The sequence below is a fragment of the Vidua macroura genome, chromosome 1 (genome assembly GCF_024509145.1).
Source record: "Vidua macroura isolate BioBank_ID:100142 chromosome 1, ASM2450914v1, whole genome shotgun sequence".
NCBI lineage: Eukaryota > Metazoa > Chordata > Aves > Passeriformes > Viduidae > Vidua > Vidua macroura.
Window position 1 is genome coordinate 131607309 of NC_071571.1, and position 20295 is coordinate 131627603.

Here is a 20295-nt window from a genome sequence, read left to right on the forward strand (position 1 = left end):
TGTGGGTATTGGGGTGTTTTAGTTCATTTGTTTGTTTCTGAATTCTGATGTTTCATGGATCCTAGAAATGTGGTTAGTACTTTAACTCTTTCTGTGTCTTATTTCTGCATTGCACAGCCAGTGTTTCACATGGCATCTTATGGGTGCATGCCTGGTGGCTGTTTCAGATGGCATCTTATGGTGCATGCCTGGTGGATTATCTCCCCTTTTTGGGAGCTGATCAGAAGCTCTCATAAATGTTGTGGGTTGCCCCTTCCCACAGACAGCACAGGGAGGCAGGATATGGGGGTTTTGGTCAGTTCATCACTGAGATTTTCTTCTGCTGCTCAGGGAGAGGAGTCCTTCCCCTGTGAGGCTGTGGGGTCCCTCCCATGGGAGACAGTTCTCCGTGAACTTCTCTGACGTGGGTGCACTCCCAAGAGTGCCAAACCTCACCTGCTGCAGCATGAGTCACTCCCACGAGCACACAGTCCTCCCAAAACTGCTGTGGTGTGGGTCTCTTTCCATGGGGTGCAGTCCTGCAAGGACAGGCTGCTCCAGCCTGAAGCAGGGGCCTGCACTCTCCACTGGGTCTTCCACTGGATCACAGCCTCCTCCAGGCATCCACCCGCTCTGGCATGAGCACCTCCCCACAGGCTGCGGGTGGATCTCTGCATCCCTCATGGATCCCCATGGGCTGCAGGTGGATCTCTGCATCCCTCATGGATCCCCATGGGCTGCGGGTGGATCTCTGCATCCCCCGTGGATCCCCACGGGCTGTGGGTGGATCTCTGCATCCCTCATGATCCCCACGGGCTGTGGGTTGATCTCTGCATCCCCCGTGGATCCCCACAGGCTGTGGGTGGATCTCTGCATCCCTCATAATCCCCACGGGCTGTGGGTGGATCTCTGCATCCCTCTCGGATCCCCACGGGCTGCAGGGGCACAGCTGCTTCACCTTGGTCCTCACCATGGCCTGCAGAGCAATCTCGGCTCCAGTGCCTGGAGCACCTCCTCCCCTCCTTCTCCACTGACCTTGGTGTTGACATGTTGTTTCCCTCACATGTTCTCACTTCCTTCTCTGATTAGGAGCAAAAAACTTGTGACTTTGTTTGGATTTTCTTCTTAAGCATGTGATCACAGAGGCGTTACCAACCTGTCTCTTTGGCCCAGCTTTGGCCAGCAGCATGTCCATCTTCAGAGCCATCAGCCGCTGACTCTGCTGGACATAGTGGGAAGCTTCCAGCAGCTTCTCAGAGGAGACATCTTCGTGGCCCCCCAGTGTGAAAAAGCAGGCCATGCCAAACCAATGCAGGTACAAAAACTCGTGGGTTCAGATAAGAACAGTTTAGTAGATGAAAAGAAGTAAAATGTTATCATAATAATGATAATATTTTTTTTTAAAGCCAAGAAAAACAAGTGGTGCACAATCCAGTTGCTCACCGCCTGCTGATCAATGCCCAGCCTTTCCCTGAGAAGTGATTAGGCCCTTCTAGTCCATCCCCCCAGTTTGTGTACTCAGCTTGGTGTGGAATATCCCTTTGGTCAGTGTAGGTCAGTTGTCCTGGCTGTGCTCCCTCTCAGCTTCTTGTGCAGCTCCTCATTCACGGAGCATGAGACACTGCAAAGTCCTTGACTTAGGGTAAGCACTGCTTAGCACCAACCAAAACATCAGTGTGTTATCAATTTTATACTCATACTGAATCCAAACCAGAGCACCATATCACTTACTAAGTAGAAAATTATCTCTATCTTAGCCAAAACCAGGACACTGGAGGCATTGGATCTAAATCTTAAATATTTTTAGTACAATAGAAAGTACTTTTCTGATTATGAAGATGGAGATCAGGAAGAACTTTTGTTCATGAGTGGTATAAGAAAAGTTTTTGTCTAAAGACATTTGATTTGGCACTTCTGAAAAGTCCTGCTCCTATGAGAAAGGAGATGCAAAACTCCTCCTGCATGGGAGCAGCCCTGGGTTTTGATTCATTGAATAATGTGTTTACTTGAAGAGATGCAGCATTCCAAGGATATTTCTAAAGACCACAAAGATTGTGTCCAGTGGTCTGAGTATCTTTTTCATTTTCTTCAAAAACTCTGTCTTCAAGTTGAGCTTACTTTCCTGCTAGTTCTGATCAAAGCATTTTCATGATAAACTAATTTCTTTTCATTTCATTTCTGTCTGCCAATCCAAATAACTAAAAGTATTGCTGATAGGTGTATAATTTTTTAAACTTTTTTTTTCTTTTTGCCTCTCCAACAGGCCATCTGTGGAAAAGAAGGAGAAAAAATGAAGCTCTTATTAGTAATATTTCTCATGAATTTACTACACCAGTATGCTGGGAAATCTTTGAGAAGAGATGGACGTTCCTTGAAGTCATTTGAAGACATTAAAAATGAGATATCTGGCTATACTAATATTGCTAAGGCTATTATTGATCTTGCTGTTCATGGAAAGGCTCAGAACAGATCCTATGATAGATTAGCCATTTTTGCTGATACCATAGGACCTAGACTCAGTGGTTCAAAAAACTTAGAGGCAGCCATCAAATATATGTTCAGTGCCCTACAGAAAGATGGGCTGGAAAATGTGCATCTAGAGCCTGTGAAAGTACCACACTGGGAAAGAGGAGAAGAATTTGCAGTGATGCTGGAACCAAGGAATCACAGCATTGCTATTTTGGGACTTGGGAACAGTATTGCAACTCCTCCAGAAGGTAACTCTTCCTTTTGGAATTACATGTGACTTGCCTTTTAACACAAACTGTATTGTACCCCTAATAACTTCTCTCAGTGGTCAAACTGTGGTTTTCTTCTTGGTGTAATAGGCCTGCAAGACAAGGTGCTATTTTCCTGGGACTTTTCTATATGGCATGGTTGTGACTGGTGCAGTTTATATTAATACAGTTTGGTTGAACAGACTTGTAAAATTAGAGTTGATTCCTGAACTTTCCATTCAATTTATACCCTTTTTTTTAAACACTGCTGAACGTCATTTGCAAATATTATGGTCCTCCATTGTGGTTGGTAGGAAAGAAGTTCTCCATGGGGTGCCAAGTTGACACATGATATCTCCTTCTCTTCATGTGCCCTATTTTGCCAGGCTCAGCCCTTCTCTCCAGTAAAAAACAAGACAGCAGGAAAAGGAGCTGAACTTGGAGCGTTCAAGCCCCTCACTAAACATAGCAGTCGGTATCTGTGTGTCCTTCCCTGTCTCATGCTCAGCTTGGAACTTACTGTTCACATTGCTTACATGCTCACTTGGTCACTTACCTGTCACTGAGCTGTGTGTTGCCTTTTAGATAATCATGTATGATATGTTACTAAGGAGCAAGAATAACCATTAGCTGTGCTTAACAAGATCCTGCTCTTTTAAACCCCAAAATATTAGATTGCCTACAAACAAAATGATTTATAAGATTTTCTATTTGTACTTATTGATGTGAGGCTTTGAGGATTGTTATTTAAAGGCCAGATGAGAACCTTCTTCTGTGACTGCTCTCCATAAAAAACAATACTTATTCCTAGACCACTTCAAAAGCATTTGTATTCCTTTATGAGAAAATAAATTCAGTTTAGGAAATAAAAGGTAACATGATACTCATAATTCTTTTATGAATTGTAAATTTTTGTGATGGCGAGCTTTCTATTTGAAGTGAAACAACATATAAAACTGTAATGTTTAGAAAAAAATATATAGCTCATCAAAATGCAACAAATAAAACTGGGTAATTTCAGATATGCTTGGAATAAATTATACTTGGTTTGCAAAATTGCTGCTATGAATTTTATCTGAGATAGTTCTGTCATATTGAGGTAAACACATGCCTAAAATGCAAAGCAACTAAAATCATTACTATTTGTCCCATTATATGTTCAAGATTTAGTGCTTTGATAAGAAAAAATTTAGAGCAAATTTTAAGCCTACAACTTATTTTGTATTCTTTCCAGTCCTATTCCAAGCTTCCTAAAAAGTAAGCTAAAATTAAAAGGTCTTTTTTGGTGTTTAGCAAGTGTTGCTGAACCTGAAAAAAGAACCTGCAATTTAATTTTGGCAAACATCTTTACATCCCAAAAAGTCTGTTTTTCACTTCTTTCTTACTTGTGTAGTTATTTGCACTTGCCTGGTTTTACTCCTAGATTTGCCTTTTTTTTTAGTGATATACTGAATTTACATGTTAAAAATACTCAGGCTAATTATGTCCTTCTTTTTCATCTGTAAAGATCCTATATCTTGAAAGATGTGATTGTGTTATCCAGTGCTGGTTCAAAACCAGCATTATTCTTTCCTACAATTTTACTTTCCTCTATCTGCCATGTTTCTGAAGAGGTATATGTATTGGTACTAGAAGACTTTATGGCAATGAGATCTCTCACAAAAGAGTGAGTCATTTCTCAGAATTCATGGAATTATTTTGATTAAATTACTTACCATCTGACTCTCCTACCATTTGTGCCTGTTCTGATTTCTGCTGGTCTCATCTTGCTCTGTGCAAACTGTGACAGGTTTTTGTGCTTGGGAAGGTTGTGTGGGGTAGCTGGTCCCTGGTGAGCACTTGGCTCTTGTTCTTCTGATCACTGAACCATCCTCCTGGCTGACGGAAATGTCTCGTAAGAGCTGCTCGTCACCAGCCTCTGCGGGCAAGAGAATTGGAAGGCCTGCTGTTGAGAAAAGTGCCTGTCCTAAAACTCACTCATACCAAGCATGGAATAAAAAAATGTATAGTTAGATTATTAAAACCACTGCCTTATCACTTCTGAGGATTGTCACAGTGCCTTATTCCTAAGAAAAAGGGATAGGAGGCTGCCCTAAATGACATCAGAAATAGTTGATCAATTCCCCTCATTGAGGGATTATCGGCAGTTCTGATACATCTTGTTCTAGCCACGAAGTTGTGGGGGTATGACTCTTCCTGTAATCAACATAATGCAACTCAATATGAGATGCCTGATGCCAGTTATCCTGTTGTTACAGCACTGTTGTTACATGGGATCAAACTGGGGAGATCTACTGCTGCTGTGCTGAGCTTTGGCAGAGGGATGTTTTAAAGGCTCAAGACTATCCTTCAGATGTTGGCTCTATGATGATTCTTTGCCTCTAAAGTGGACTGTGCAGATGATTCCTGAAGTTGTTTGCTGTTAGCTTGATAGTTAGTACATATTTTAAGTCAGTATTCCTGTCAGGATATGTTTCAGACCCCTCAGTTTACAAACCACTGTCTTGGTACAGCCCAAACAGATCCCTTCCTTGACACTACTGATGCCTGTTAGAGACAGAGTTGGACTTCTTGTATTTTAAGGTCTAGGAATGGGGTTAAGATGAGAGAGGCTGACTCCCCCATCCCAGCAGGAGGTACAGGAGACCATTTCTTGCTTTTTCATTGTTTCAGTTATGTCCTGTATTCCTCTCTTCCCATGATTTGGCTCCAGGCTTGTGACCCGAGAAGCTAAGAAAATAGGAGACATTGGCAGAAGCTTAAAACTTGGTGGCCTTTGATTCTCTCAGAGCCCCTCTTGAAGCTCAGCACCCCAAGCAAGTGCTCTGGAGGGCTCTTCATTAACATGGCAAGAGCCTAACAGCAATTAGAAACCAGGTGTCCTGGGGTGACTTCTTGATGCTTGTATCCCAAATTGCCTGTTCTGTTTGTGCTGGATATTGAGTTCTGCACCTTTAAGACTGGTTCTGAGAGCAAAGAAGGGGAAAAAGAAGTGCACAGTTTGTTTTCAGAAACTGCACTCACTCCTCTGCATTCCTGCTCCTGGACTGTGTTGTCTGCAGCATGGACAGACAGTGCAAGAGAGCTCTTCTTTGCTTTTTGTTTTTGGTTTTTTTTTTTGCTAGCTGAGGCAGAGAAGTTCCCTGGACTGTGGTTTTTCTTCTTCTTGGAACTGTTCAAACCTCCTCTGGACTGAAAACCCAGAAAAACACTGGGAGCTCACACCTGTGGCCCACCAGGGCCCAGGACACAGCATTCTCCAGTGCAGGAGGGACTGATTAGAGACTGAGCGAGCCAAGTTGCACCCCATGACAAGGACTTTCTGAATTTGCCATCTCTTCAGAACAGCAAGAGGTTTTATTGTTTAATATTATTCCTTTTTTATGCTTGTGATTACTTTGCTTGTTAAATAAACAGTTTTTTTCCACTTTTCTCCAAGGAAATCTTTTCCTGAACCAGCTGGAGGAGGGGCCACTTGAATTTGCTATCTAGAGGGACCCCATTTAGAGGTTTCCTCCCAAATTTGCCCTAAACCAGGACACCTAGCTTTGGATGTTGGAAATTCAGGGTTTAATTTCCCATCTGTCCATGGAAATTCAAATCAGTGTTTCCTAAGAATGACCCAATGGCTAGAGCACATGCTGAGGTTGGTTACTTTCCATTTCAGCATACACCGTGCGAGTGTAGAAAAAATCCTCAATCCTTCAGGGCAGGAACAGGAAGCCCTAAATAGTAGCAGTATTTTTAGCTACGAAGTCCAAGCCAGTCCATTGAGTCCAGGATACCAGGAGTGTCTCTTCCTGCAGGTTTTCTATCTCATGCCTGTGGCATGGAAACCCTATTGGGATGTGCACAGAGCTTTTCTCATTTATTTGATTTTATGAGATTTGCCCACTTTGGCTCAGATATGGAACAGTTGGATAATGCGCAGGAGGCTTTTCAGTACCTTGTGATCTTGTGGATAAAATCCTACTTTCTTCTTTGTGACTGGGAAATATGCCAAGGTGTCAAGTTCATGGATTCCATCTGATTTACACAGTAAAAAAGGAGAGCACAGAAAAGGTTAGATTTTTCTATTGAAGAGGAAAAACCTCCAACATTCTCCCTCTCCAAGTGTATTCCAAGATATGAAGATGTTGGGTCAAAGAGAAAGTTTTCACATCCTTTGATCTCTTTACAAGAAGGGAGTAACTTCACTGCCCACTTTAGTGACAGGGAGAGAAGAAACATGAAACAGAGTGACCTGGATTTCCAGAAATCAGCAGGGCCTGAAAATAGTCATCACCTTGAAGAAGTGGATTCCTAGGTAGCAAACAGGATTGAATGATAGAAAGGGCTCAGTTTTGGGAGCTGGAAAACTGGAGATTTACCATATTTAGTCAATGTCCTTGTCTCATTTTCAGTGTTTCAACATTGGCAAAACATAGATATATATATAGAGAGAGAGAGAGACTGTGTTGATTTCTGGTGGTACTGATTATATCCCCCAAATATAATTGTGGCTTTGAGAATCCCGTAATTGAAGGAAAGTGGTAGTTTAGCAGATGTTTGACCATAAAGTATCAAAGAGTTCATTTTTTTGCATGTGTTTTAAAATGCACTTTTTTTACCCTGATGGGTGACAGTTCCCTTTAATTTTAAAGAAATACTGACAAGCAGAACCAACTTCAGAGCCGCCTGCCCTGAAATGTCTCCTTAAAAAAAAGGAACACTCACTGTTTTTTTATGTACTGTTGGTTGCAGAAAAACTGAAATAATATAAATATGAAGATGATGCACTGGCAGACCTTTTCCTAGTTTTTGTGTTCAAATCATGGTCTTTTCTTTGTTTAACTGTCAACATTTGGTCCAGCTGCGCTCTTACAGAAGGTGATAGTAGCTTTGCAATTAGATAACATGAAAGTAGTTCCAGCCTGTTATGTATAAAATGGGGATAATGCATGTTGTCTTGAAGTTCTTGGTGTGGGCTGTTGCTGTCTATCCACCATTTTATTAAATCAGGAGTGTTGCTGAAAGAAGTGGTCTGGCTCCAGTACTGGTTGATGCATTTTGTCCCCAGTGTTGACCATCCTCTTTTTTATCTCAGTGATGAAGTGGATTAGGGAATTCAGCTAGATAAACAAAAGGCCAACAAAAAAAAGTTATTTTCAATGTGTATCAGAGGATTTACCCTTAAGTTGCCAGCATCTTGGATGACCACTGATCTCCTGGAAGAAAAGTGATGCTTCTGGAGGGACTTGGGTACCCCTTTGATGAGGGGTTCAGTGCTGAGAACAGGGGTTGGAGAGTGTCGTAGGCATGAGAGCCCAGTGTGCAGCAAAGCTCTCCTCTCATCACTGGATTCCTCTTCTTTCATGTGTGAGGAGCTGTTGATGGACATCTTGAGACCATGAGCCTTAGTATTGCATACCTGGATTGTATATTGTTACTTAGAGTAGCACTGCTTATGGTATGGTAATTATGCTACTGGTTTTCCTGGAACATAAAAGGTGACATCTGTGAAGGACTTCAGATACTGTGGTGTTCAGTTGCCCAGCATCTGGGCTAATAGTTAGTGCAGTAGCATTTCAAAGATTTAGGGAGTAGAAGTATCTGCATGGTTTTGAGGTGAACATGCTGTCTGGGGAGAACATGGGTTCCAGTTGCTACTTTAACCAGTCTTCAGGTGAACTGTGTGGATTGCCAGTGGTGAATTTTCTGGTCTTGTCCTTTTGCAGTGTCACTGAGTTGAGGGTGGTTACCTCAAGGATGTTAAGGCCAGGCTGAAGCTATTGAAGGCAAGATTTGAATAGGATTTTCTGCATGTGTGGGGAATGCAGACACAGCTGGATGGCAACGTTACCTTCATCCCAAGGGATAGCCAGCTGTGACTGGCACCTTTGACTCATTAAGGAGAGAATGGTTGTCCTCAGCATTTCCTGCCTTGAGCACCTGTGTTCTCAGAAACTGATTTTTGTGGATCTTGGTTTTGGGTGTCTGATTCTCCCTACACATTGCATAGCAAACCTGTTCTCTGTCCAGGGCTGCTCCTGGGAGATCCTAACCTGTTGCCCCACTCTTTTGGCATCCAAGGCTTTGTACTGGGGGTTGGGACAAACCCGTTTTCTCCTAGGATTTGTGCTGCACAGTAAGCTACATGTCATTGAAACCAAACTGTTAGAAAGAGATCCAGTACTTGCTGGAAATTTTAAGTCCTATTTGTCAAAAACTTAACTATTATATAGTGTATATTTTCTCTGTGTTCTTAAGGAATAGTACAATATGTTTAGTCTCAGTGCAAAGCATCAGAGCTGAATAGCTTCATATCCTTTTTTATAACTGTCCTATGCAATTTTATTTTCATGAAGTAATTCTCTTTGCTGTTCCACAGAGTAGGAAGGTCACATTTTATAGAAGTATTGTTCATATTTTACAAAATCCTTCTTCCTGACAAAACCCTCTCCTTCATTTCACAGTTCCCTTAAAATATTTAGTATTTTATTCATATTTTAATTATTATATTAGTACGTATTTATATGTATGGACAGAGCAAATGTGTTTCTAAGTGTTAGAATATTTCAGATTTTCAGTACCTGCTAATCATTTTTGAGTGATAAAAAAGAAGGAGTGATGATATTAATCTTTCATTTGCTTCAGCCTGACACAAAGCCTTATTTGGATGAAGTCATTAGAGACAAAGAATTTGGGTCTGTTTTTCTAAAAATCTAGTTGAAGTTTGTGGATCATTGCAGGAAAGATTAATGAATTCCTGGAGAGTGTTAGAAAGCAACATGTTTCTAAGAGAGGTATGCTAGAAGTTGAGGAGGAAAATTATTTTAGAGGACGTTGAACTTAAAAAAGGATTTAATGCCAGGTCCCTAATCTAATCTTTGAATAATATATTCATTTTTTTCCCCTCCACTCCCCAAGACCTTCTTTTCTTTGACCTGTCCCAACAACTACCTTATCTCCAGACATACATACTTGCCTTTGTATCATATGACCCATGCAAAAAAATTCTAGGCTCTGTGAAAGAAGCTATCTTGCAAATAGGCACAAGACAGTGCTTGTGGGCTATGTCTGAAAGAAACAGGGGCATGTTACTTTTAATCTGGAGAGTTGATCAAGTCTGAAGGACAATGGGAATAGCCAGACTAAGGTAAGAAAAGCTTGGGGCTACTGCTTGCATGCGTTCAGGGTCAGCATAGGATACACTGCTGTGTCTTGATGCAGCAGCTTCTGGGCTAAATGAGCTTCGTGGGGAGAGCTGAAGTAGAAACAGAGAAATCTGGGATATTGCAGGAGATGAGGCATGAGGGTGGCCTGACATGGCTGGTCTGTGAGGCAGGGCTGCAATCAACACATGGGTGTCAGGCACTGTGGTTGTGGTGTGTTGTTGCCCCTGCTCTACCATGAAGAACTGTCTTGATTTCCTGTTCCGATATCCTGATGCCTGGTTCTGATGAACAGGGAAGTAACATCCTGTCTCCTTCTTGCTCTCATGACTACAGAGGCCAGGACATGTTTCAGATGCATCTCCAGTTTCAAAATTTCCACTGTTGTCAGAACAATTAGATGTGTTGTTGACTTTTTGTGATGATACTTCTTTTCCAGCTTTATCTTGTCTAGGCTTAGAATTACTGTATTTTAGTTGTTTTAAGCAAAAATTGCCTTGCCCATCAGCTTATTTATTTGACAGTGGCAGCTACAGTGCAGGTGGATCAGTAGCATCACTGTTCCATAGTGTGATTTGTAGAAGAAAGCATAATTCTTACTTTAGTGTGAAGTAAATGAAGTTTAGGAGGTCCACAGGAGTGAGTTGTTTGCTTGCTGCTATTGAAAAGAATTTATTGTCAAATTAATGATGACTGCATTTGGCTTTGTAACTGGATCTCTAAGGTACTGATTCTGTTACCTGGATGACAGAAATGTGACGGGGAACAAAAGAAGAAAGTAAGGCCATACTTAAGTAATAAGGAAATTGGTGTCCAATAAGATTAAACAATATGCAAATAATATTTCCTTCTGGGTTTACTAAATCCTTTTAATATAGTAATAGATTGTAACTAACTTGATTAATTTCTGTGTGTTTGTGAATAGAGTGTTTTTGGGATAGTGATAAATAAAAATGTATTCTGTATGAAATTTCATTGATGTTTTAATAAAGATCCACCAGTTTCTAAAATCTGATAATAGGGATTTTCCTTTTTTTTTCTTTCTCTTCACTGAAACCTGTTAATAACACAGACAGATACATATCTCTAGATACTAAAATGACTTAAGTATTAGCTGCAGTTAATCTTCGGGAGAAGTTATCTTGTGAGGAATCCCCTTCGAACTAATCTGCTCCTTGCATCATTGCTGGCAGGTAAACAGCTGTGAGGAGGCGACTCTTCTGACAGAATTTTGTTTGTGCCAGGAATCAGACTTCTTCTATACAGCAGTGTTACACACAGCTGATTTATGGGTGCTTTTATGAACATGAACACCCTTCCTATACCTTAATTCTCAGAAAGAATAGGGTACAATTTGCTGTTTAATATGAGACATGAGAGGAAGCCCATAGTACTACCTAGATTCCTTTGCGCACTCGCCCAACCCAACAATATGTTTCATGTAATGAGATCAAATAAATAGTCTTCAGCTTTATACATTCAGCCAAGTTTATCATGTTTGTAATTCTGCTTTCTATGATTCATGCCTTTTACTTCACTAATTCCCCAAATACTCTGTATTCATCTCTTGGGCTGTGTGTGTTATAATCTTTATATCTTGCTTAAGTAAGCAGGCAATCTGTCTCCTTCCTTACACTGGGTTTCTGAAGAATTCTGTTCAGTAACTCAGAGCCAATAGGTGTAAGAGACAATATCTTTCAACATGGGAAGCAGAGCCATGAGGCTCTGAATTGGTAGGAGATGTTAGGGTAGATTTCTATTAATTTGTTTAAAGGTTTAGTAAGGTGAGACATTTCCAATTTCTAAAGGGAATAACTCATTCTCCTTAAACAGGTAAACTGTTGGGGTTTTTGTTTTCTTTCTCGTTTTTCACAAAAGGTTTAAGGGTGGTTTGTGTATGTGTGTCCACATATTTGTTTAAGATAAACATTGCTCTTGTAACTTCAGTCGAAGAATTTGAAACGGTATAAAATGGCACTAAAATGCAAATGAGTAATTGAATTAGTCAGAAGCTACACAAAAGTGAAGTTTTACATTGTTATGGATAGCACTGTAATTCATGTTTTATGTATACCATGCTGCCATTAAGTAAAACTTGCAGAGAGAACGTTTGTTTTTTTCATTTTATCAAAGGATGGCTTTATTTAGCTTCTTAGGGGACATTCAAGGGTAGAGATACGAAGCTAGAATTTGCAAATCTGTGTTCTTTCCCTTAGCTTTCCCTTAGCACAAATTTCCAGTAATTCTCACTGTACAGACTCCTGATGCCTGTCATCTAGGAAGGGCCATAAATTTAATTCACCATCATATTTCTTAGGAATTATAGATACTTACTAGCTGTCTGTAGCTTTCTTAAAAAGCTTTTTAGAGTTGGTGTTTGTTCATGTATGCAGTCATGCCCAGAAGAGTTAACTCCTTGCTTCCCTTGATGAACAGTCACCAAGACATGTGTCCTTCCAGTGCCTGCTGCACGATCCAAGTGGAGCACTGGGGAGAGAGAATATGAAATAGAGATTGCAGTAATATCAACCTACTGAGATCACAACTTCTCTAGTGGAAAATGAAATTTTGCAGATACCTGGCTTTATTTCCACTTGCATGGTTTCATACCCAGAATTATCCTGTTGCTGGGATGTTCCTTAGCTAGGTGGCTGAACCTGCCATTAATTACAAGCAGCTGGAGTCTGCTAGTATGCTCACCTGCCTGGCAACAGCATGAGTAATATGTGAAGGTGATTCTTTGGTTTTCCTCTCTAAAACATTGCCAGGTTAAGGTAATAATCTGAATATTTAAAATTTTGATGCTTCTCACACTATGTTATTTTTGTAGCTAAAACTCACTTTTGTTGTAGCAGTAAATGTCTGTTGAACTCTTAATGGTACATTCTAATGAAATCAAACTTCTGTGGAATGGTTTCTTTAAGGTTTTGAAGTGTAGTTTCATCTTAAGAAAGCCACAAGCCTGGGCACACTGATGCTGGGAGACATTACCTTCCTATTTTTCTAAGAGTCTTTCTCGTTTACTGTGATTTTAAATACAAGTCTTTGAAATCCTCTAAATCATTCTTATTTCACGCACAAAAAATCAACAACCAACCAACTGGAAAAGGACTTTTTCAAGGAGAATAATTTTATTCTTAAAAACATGATAGTTTCACTTTATTCTGACAAATCCTTGCTAGAGGATTTGTTATTAGTTTCAGTTTCCATTGATGAATTTTGTGACTATTACGTGAAATGTGCAACACTAAAATTTTGGACACCCATTACTTCTATATTTAGAAGCAAAGTACTTAGCAAAGTACTTTAGAAGCAAAGTACTGCATGTTGTTAAGCAGTCTTTACTTATCTCTGTAACCAGTCAACAAAATTGAATTTTCAGCATTGTAGCAATTTTAATGAATTACTTCTCACATGCTGTGAAATATAGTTCCTCAATTAATGTCCTTAAAAGTTAGAAGGATCCTCTGGCTTATCTATAACATGCTTTGTTTTTTCAAGTAAGATAATACAGCAATTTAAAACTATTCCAACTATTCAAAACAAAGATCTGGGTGGGATCTAACTTACCATGTGTGAATAGTCCTGCACAGGAACCTACTTGTGTTTTCTGTATCATGAACAGGGAAATGTGGATTCCTGGAAAAACTCCCAGAAAGAGATCCAATAGAACTGTTATATTCTCCTGACTTAAATATGAAGATGGTATTATTATTATTTTTTTTAATAAGTACATTGCAAAATTTGTTGACACTGCACAGCTTTAATTTAATTTCATTTATGGATAAAATAATTTTGTAGGAGTTACAGTCTAAAAATATGGGCTTCCAGCTGTCTTATGTTAAGCTAAGTTGTTTAGCAACATATCAAAACATTTCCATGAAATGATTACTATCTTTTTTTAATTAATCCCATAGGCAGCTTTTGCAAATGTTTTTGTACTATAAATGATTACAATAAGGCATTAAAGCATATGCAGAGAGCAAAATTCCCCCATGTATCCTTCTTACCCTTCAAGTTGCATTTTAATACTACTGATAGGATGGTTTACAGAGGTGTGTGTACTTGATCAGGGTTCTATCACATCTATTTAGTACTGGTCCCTGAGGAAGCATTTCACATAGTCTTTCTTTCTGAGGAAAAAAACTAATGCTGATTTCCTGAGTTCTGTACAGTCCATGCTTTTCTGTCTGTTAGAAGTGGCCATAGGAGAGCTATAGGAAAGCATTGCTAAAACCACTGTAATGCTTTCTTTCAGGAATTACAGCAGAAGTCATAGTTGTGGCCTCATTTGATGAACTGCACAGACGAGCTCAGGAGGCCAAGGGGAAGATTGTCGTCTACAATGAACCTTTCATCAGTTATGGTGAAACTGTGCAATACAGGTTACAGGGAGCAGTGGAAGCTGCTAAAGTTGGAGCAGTGGCATCCCTCATTAGGTCTATTGCTTCTTTTTCTATTCACAGGTAAGCATTTTTCTCTTTTCTTCCTGCAACTCACATTTCAATGTTAGCTGACATGAGATTTCTGGGCAGGAATTTTTGTTCTCCATGACTTAAACAATGCCAGTTATGAGTGGGTGTTTGGTTTTGAAACTATTGGCTTCACAAAAGTTCTTTTCCCCTGTGTTTTGTCATTCTTTTAGAATGTTTTCTTTTCTTTTTTTTTTTTTTTTTTTTTGTTCTTGATCCAAGTTTTGTATAATATTTGTTTTAAAGAACTTTCTACATGCTCAAGGCTGCCATAAATATTCTGAACCAAAACCAAATGTCTTTGGTGACAACAGGCTATCAGTGATAATATGAACTGGTCATTTTATGTGTTTGACTAGAATATACATTTACAGTTTTCAAAGTATTGTTAATTTTCCTAGCATTAGACTGACTTGTACTAGATGAAGGAGTAGTCTGTTTGAACATAATTTAGAACACTTTAGCAGCAGGGTTTGTAATTCTCACACTGCTTTTTAAGTAAGGTATGTGGAAATAACGATTTTTTAAAAAATGTAAATATATTTTGATTTCTTAGTACATTATTTGTTTATCACTGTAGTGTTATGTTACTGAAATTATATATTTTTGGTTTTGGTTGGTAACAGAATTCCTTTTTTATCTGGGAGTTTTTCCAACTCTGAAAGCTTACACTTAAATGCTTATCTATTGTGAAAAAGACTAGTTGAGGCATAGAGAGGAAATGGAGAAGGGTTCAGCCATATAGTGGAAGGCTGACAGATGCACAGTGTCCTTTAACACAGTATTTCTGAAATCTTAAAGTGTTATTGGTGACCTTAATGTCTGCAGTGATCTTTGTGTAGGAGCCTGCTGGCTCTGATGGAAGTTCTGGTCAGGCAGGCCCAGGCAGCAGAGCTGGACTGAGGACTGGATCAGGACAGGCCCATCTACCTGCCCACCATCCTGTCCCTGAGCTGCAGCCTGAGCAGGACTGGCAGGGCATAAGTGATGCCAGACACAAAGCTTGACTGCTTGAACTGTAGAGCTCTGTTAATAAAATCATTTACATAAGACAATATGAAAGATACCCAGTTTATACAAGAGAGGTGCTATATTTTTTAACATTATTTCTTAGTCAAGTACATGTTTAAAGCAATACAGATTGTTTATTCCTCCCCCTAGTTGCCCTCCCAGTATGTCTTTACCCACAGAGGAGTCATTGGCAGTAGCTAACCTGTCCCCGAATGTGTGCCACAACACAACCTGGACTTGTGTTCTGTTTAGGTAACACCATGGTTTCTTTTTGAACTCTGCTCCTAGGTTTTCTTTCTGCAGAAGTCCAGGCTGGTTGGTGGAAAGCATGATATAGGTTTGGGTCTTTCTTGAGGCTGGAACTGGGAAGTGACTTGGAGGCATTTGGAGGCATGCTTGAATCCACTTCTGTAGAGAGAACATGAGTGGTCACACGTCAGCAATATGAGAAGTGTGCAAGCTTTTCCATTTGTAATGCTTCAGAGAGTCAGAAAAGTCAGTAAAGCCAACTAACTGTATTGGAACACACGCAGAGAACAGTTCTGCTGCCTCTGTAGTTGCTTGGTAGCATTTTTATAAGCTTGTCCTGGTTTCAGCTGGGATAGAGTTCATTTTCTTCTTAGCAACTGGTACAGTGCTCTGGTTTGGATTCAGCATGAGAAAAGCATTGATAACACACTGATGGTTTGGTTGTTGCTAAGCAGTGCTTACCCTAAGTCAAGGATTTCCAGTGTCTCATGCTCCGTGAATGAGGAGCTGCACAAGAAGCTGTGAGGGACCACAGCTAGGACAACTGACCTACACTGACCAAAGGGATATTCCACACCACAGGATGTCATGTTCAAGTATGAAAACCGTGGGGGAGGAGGGAGGAGGGGAGCTTGGCTAGAAGGAGCCAACCACGTCTTGGGAACCGGCTGGGCATCAGTCAGAGGGTGGTGAGCAATTGCATTATGCACCACTTGTTCTTCTTGGATTTACTTATTTGCTGTTGTTAGGTTTTTGTTTGTTTGTTTTTTTTTTTTTTTTTTTTTTTTTTTTTTTGTAATTAAAATGATACTTTTTATTATTATATTTCACTCTGATTTTTCCCATACTGTTTAACTGTTCTTAACAGTCTTCAACCCATGAGTTTTTATATTTCTTTTTCTGAGCCTTCTTCCCATCACACTCAGGGAAATAATGAGCAAGCAGCTGCACAGTACTTAGTTGCCAGCTGGGGTTGAACCATGGAAATGCTCAACATTGCCCTAAAGAAGTCAAAATTACCTGTTAAAAATGCTTTCTGAAATATGAAGAGCTTGAATTCAGATACTGTCCAAACTATTACCAGTGTATTTCTTGGTGTCCAGCAAATGTGATGTTTACAATGTATTTTCTAATACTTGGAATTTTCTAATAAAGCTCATAATGATGAACAGATAGTGGAATGTGTTTCAGAAACAGTTTTACAAAAAAAATATATGGTTTTGAAATAGCCTTAGCTGGTATCATCAAAGAATATTGTAATCTATAATGTGTTGATTTTCTGAAAACCAGAAAATTATCTGTGTCCTGTCTGTAGTTACGGTGCTATGCAGAATTGTTCAATTGAAAGTTACTGTATCTTCTGTTTGCTACAGTATTTATGGAAATGCATTTAATATGGAATGAAATGCTTAGAGGTGAGGAAACAGAGGTGGAGATTGAAGGAACTGGCATTACAGCAATTTGAAAACTGTATGGAAATAGATGCCAAATGCATATTTATTTAGAAGTATTGATACTGGGAGCAGAAGTGTCATTCCCAAAAGTAATTTCAAATGTAGATGCTGCCATGAAGCATTTTTTTACAGTGTACTTTCTGTACTCCCTTCATTTACCTTCACTTAAGGTTTTTTTTTAATATGGAATGGACTGGTTAATGAATTTTTTTCTATAATACAGAAGGTACTCAGGTCCAGTCCCTCCCTTTGATTACTTAGTGATTACTAGATCTATTTCTCTTATTTTTAACAAGTAGGTATTGCTATAAGCAGGATGGATTTTCTTATCTCCATTCATTCTCCTGTGTTTTCCTCTAATCATCAGTGTAGTGTCTCCTTGTCTGTCCTAGCAGTGTGATGTGCTGGATGGACCATGTGCTGGATGTGGTGCTTCTTACCTGTCAGTGCCTGGGGCACTCTTTGTTCAAGTCACTTGCCTTTTTAATTGTCTGGTGGGAAATACTGCCTTGCTGCAGGAGTAGTGTGTTAGAAGGGTGAGAGATGAAAGGTAAAAAGCTAATAAAAGGTTTCTAAATGTTGTGAAAGTAAACCTTGCATTTTTGCAGTTTGTATGCTGCTGCGTTGTTAACCAGAGCCTTTACTTCTTTGGCCTGTGTGTTTACATGTTCACTGGTAATATGAATAAATGATAATGGGATTGTGGAATTTTCCATAATATCCTGGAAACATCTTAGAAGGAAGTATCCTCCTTCTCACACTGCACTATCCCAGTTTCAGGTAAATGAAAGGTGTAATTTCACAAATTTTCCTAAACTATATCAAGTCTGGTGGATAGATTTCTTTATTTCATTTCTTTGTTTAAGGAGTTTTGTTTGTTTGTTTGTTTGTTTTTCAAATTTTTCAACTGCTTTTCAACAGGGGACTGCTTATTGTTATTTAGTTACACTATTTGCTGGAACAATGTAAACCAACTTTGTGGTGTGATTTCTAGGTGATCTTGCAATATGAGTAATATTGATAGGTTAAAACTAGGTACTGTCATCAACATCCTTGATGGGCTTATTAGGGCTCATTATTTCAGCTTACTTACAAGGTGGAATTGGTGAAATCACAACATGAGTTAAATCACTGTTCTTTTGCTGGTAACTTGATGGCTGTTCCTTGTTCCAGAAATGGCAAGTGGCTGCCAGATTGTCAAGGCAAAATTATAAAGGGAATCTTTGGCCTGGGGATAGTTTATTTTTCTTTAAGGTGTGGTAGTATAACTGTGGAGTAATGAAACACAAGCGTCCCAATTCTTAATAAGGGCAGGAAGGGATGAATATCATTATACTCAGGAAAACTTATTGATGTGTTTGTACAAGGAGTCATGACACTCACTGGTGACAAGTATTTGCTGTTGAGTTTCAAGGAGTTGATTCATTCATTTTGAACAGCATTGCTAAGTGAATAGGAAATAAAATTTGCAACCACGTCTTCCTTGACCTATGAAGAGATGACAGTAGTTACATGGTATTGCAATGTTATGCAGCTGTTGTGTCTCTTGGCATTGTCTGCCTCTTGTGTTAAATTATTCTCTTGTTTTTTTTATTTCTCTTCTCTTTATTGAGAAGAGAATGTAAGAGTGGGGTTTTTTATGTAGGAGAAGGTAACTGTAATTAATAGCTAATTGGTGTAAGGGACCAAGTTGCCCAAAGCCACATCCAACCTGGCCTTGAACACTGCCAGGGATGGAGCATCCACAACTTTTCTAGGCAACCTTTTTCAGTGCCTCAGCACCATCACAGTGGAGGATTTGTTCCTAATGTCTAATCTAAACCTATTCTCTTAAAGTTTTTTTCAGAAAAGCCATGCTGTGAAATGTCAGCGTCCATAAAGGAGGCAGAGCAATCCTGCAACTTTATTCTAATGAAGGGAGAGAGTTCACTAGGCCATTCCCCCGTGGGGTTTCTCTTGAGGTTTTGGAGGACACAGCCTCCTTTTATCCTAAACTCCTAACCACACGTTGGCATCTTCCTTTCCACACTGATGAAGGTACGGCCTTCCCAAACTGCCCTACCACATATTCCCCCAAAAACATGTATCGTCATTTTCCCCTAAAGGTTGTAAGGATGTCTGGGTTTTGCAGATCCATCAGAAGTTCAGACCATGTGGGCTCTGCAGTAGATTCGTATGGACTCATTTCTCCTATTACCCTGAAGTTAATTGTCTGGGTTCTGTAACAAATTCGGTGGCTTGATTTTCATAGAGACATTAAGACCCATTTCTAAGACATTAACACCCATTTCTTCTAGAGATTGCCACAGCCATTCTGGTTGGTTCTTCAGACCTAGTAATTCCTGAAGACATTGACATCCTATTTCTGCTATCATTAGTGAAGACCCGCATCCAGTGAGTCTTTTGTGAAGACTTCAGCACCCATTCTTTCTATCAGTTTGAAGCCATTCCCCCTTGTACTACCACTACAGACCCTTGTAAAAAGTTTCTCTCCATCTTTCTTGTAGGCTCCTTTTCCCAGTAACAACTTTCTGAAGCACTGGCAATTTGGTGGTGATATATTTAAACATAGGTTTTAGGAGTTAAGGGTAACAGAACTATTTTTAATGAACCTTCCCAAATAGCATGTATTATTGTAATAATTCAACAATGTCTATAATATTTGACCTTTTGTAGAAATCTGGGTACTTTTTTTTTTCTGCTTTAATAACTTAACTGTGCTGAGATTAATGATACATACCCTTACTGTAGTGTAAAACCAACTAATGGGTGTTCCCAGTTCATAGTGGATGTGTTTTACAGTGAAAATACTCAGTTTACAAGGTATGGTTGAAGTTGAGCAGTAATCTGGATGACCAGTCCCATGCTACAACAGGCAGTGTTACTGAAGAAATAGTGATGACAAAATTATTTTCTGTTACAATAGGCTTGCTTTTTCACAGTAGTTGTTTTGTTCATTAAATAATCAAAGAAGATAGGAAAAATGAAGTGTTTAGCTGTAAGGCTCCTGAAATTATTTGACTGTGATAAGCTAGCCATAAGTCTTTGGGGTTTTTTGTTTCCTAGCTGTACATTTTTGAAACATTTTGTAAATAAAAAGGTGTCCTTTAGCTATTGCAGTATTTATTCTGCAGTGTACTTGTACTTGTACATGTACTTGTATGAATCTAAAACTTTTAGTAAATCCTTCTGTTCTTCAAGAACCACAGATTAGATAATGTCATAACACTGTATCTTGTAATAATAACTCCTTTAAGGG

At 39.4% G+C, this 20295-nt stretch overlaps 1 protein-coding gene across 1 annotated transcript in view; it reads left to right on the top strand.

Moving 5' to 3' along the window:
* The window catches only part of CPQ (carboxypeptidase Q), a 145498-nt gene that overhangs the window by 16002 nt on the left and 109201 nt on the right, over positions 1-20295 (top strand). Inside the window, exons 2-3 of the mRNA XM_053991471.1 lie at positions 2243-2696; positions 14109-14316. Coding sequence (XP_053847446.1) covers positions 2270-2696; positions 14109-14316 — 635 coding nt within the window. The 5' untranslated portion in view covers positions 2243-2269. The remainder of the gene's footprint in view (positions 1-2242; positions 2697-14108; positions 14317-20295) is intronic.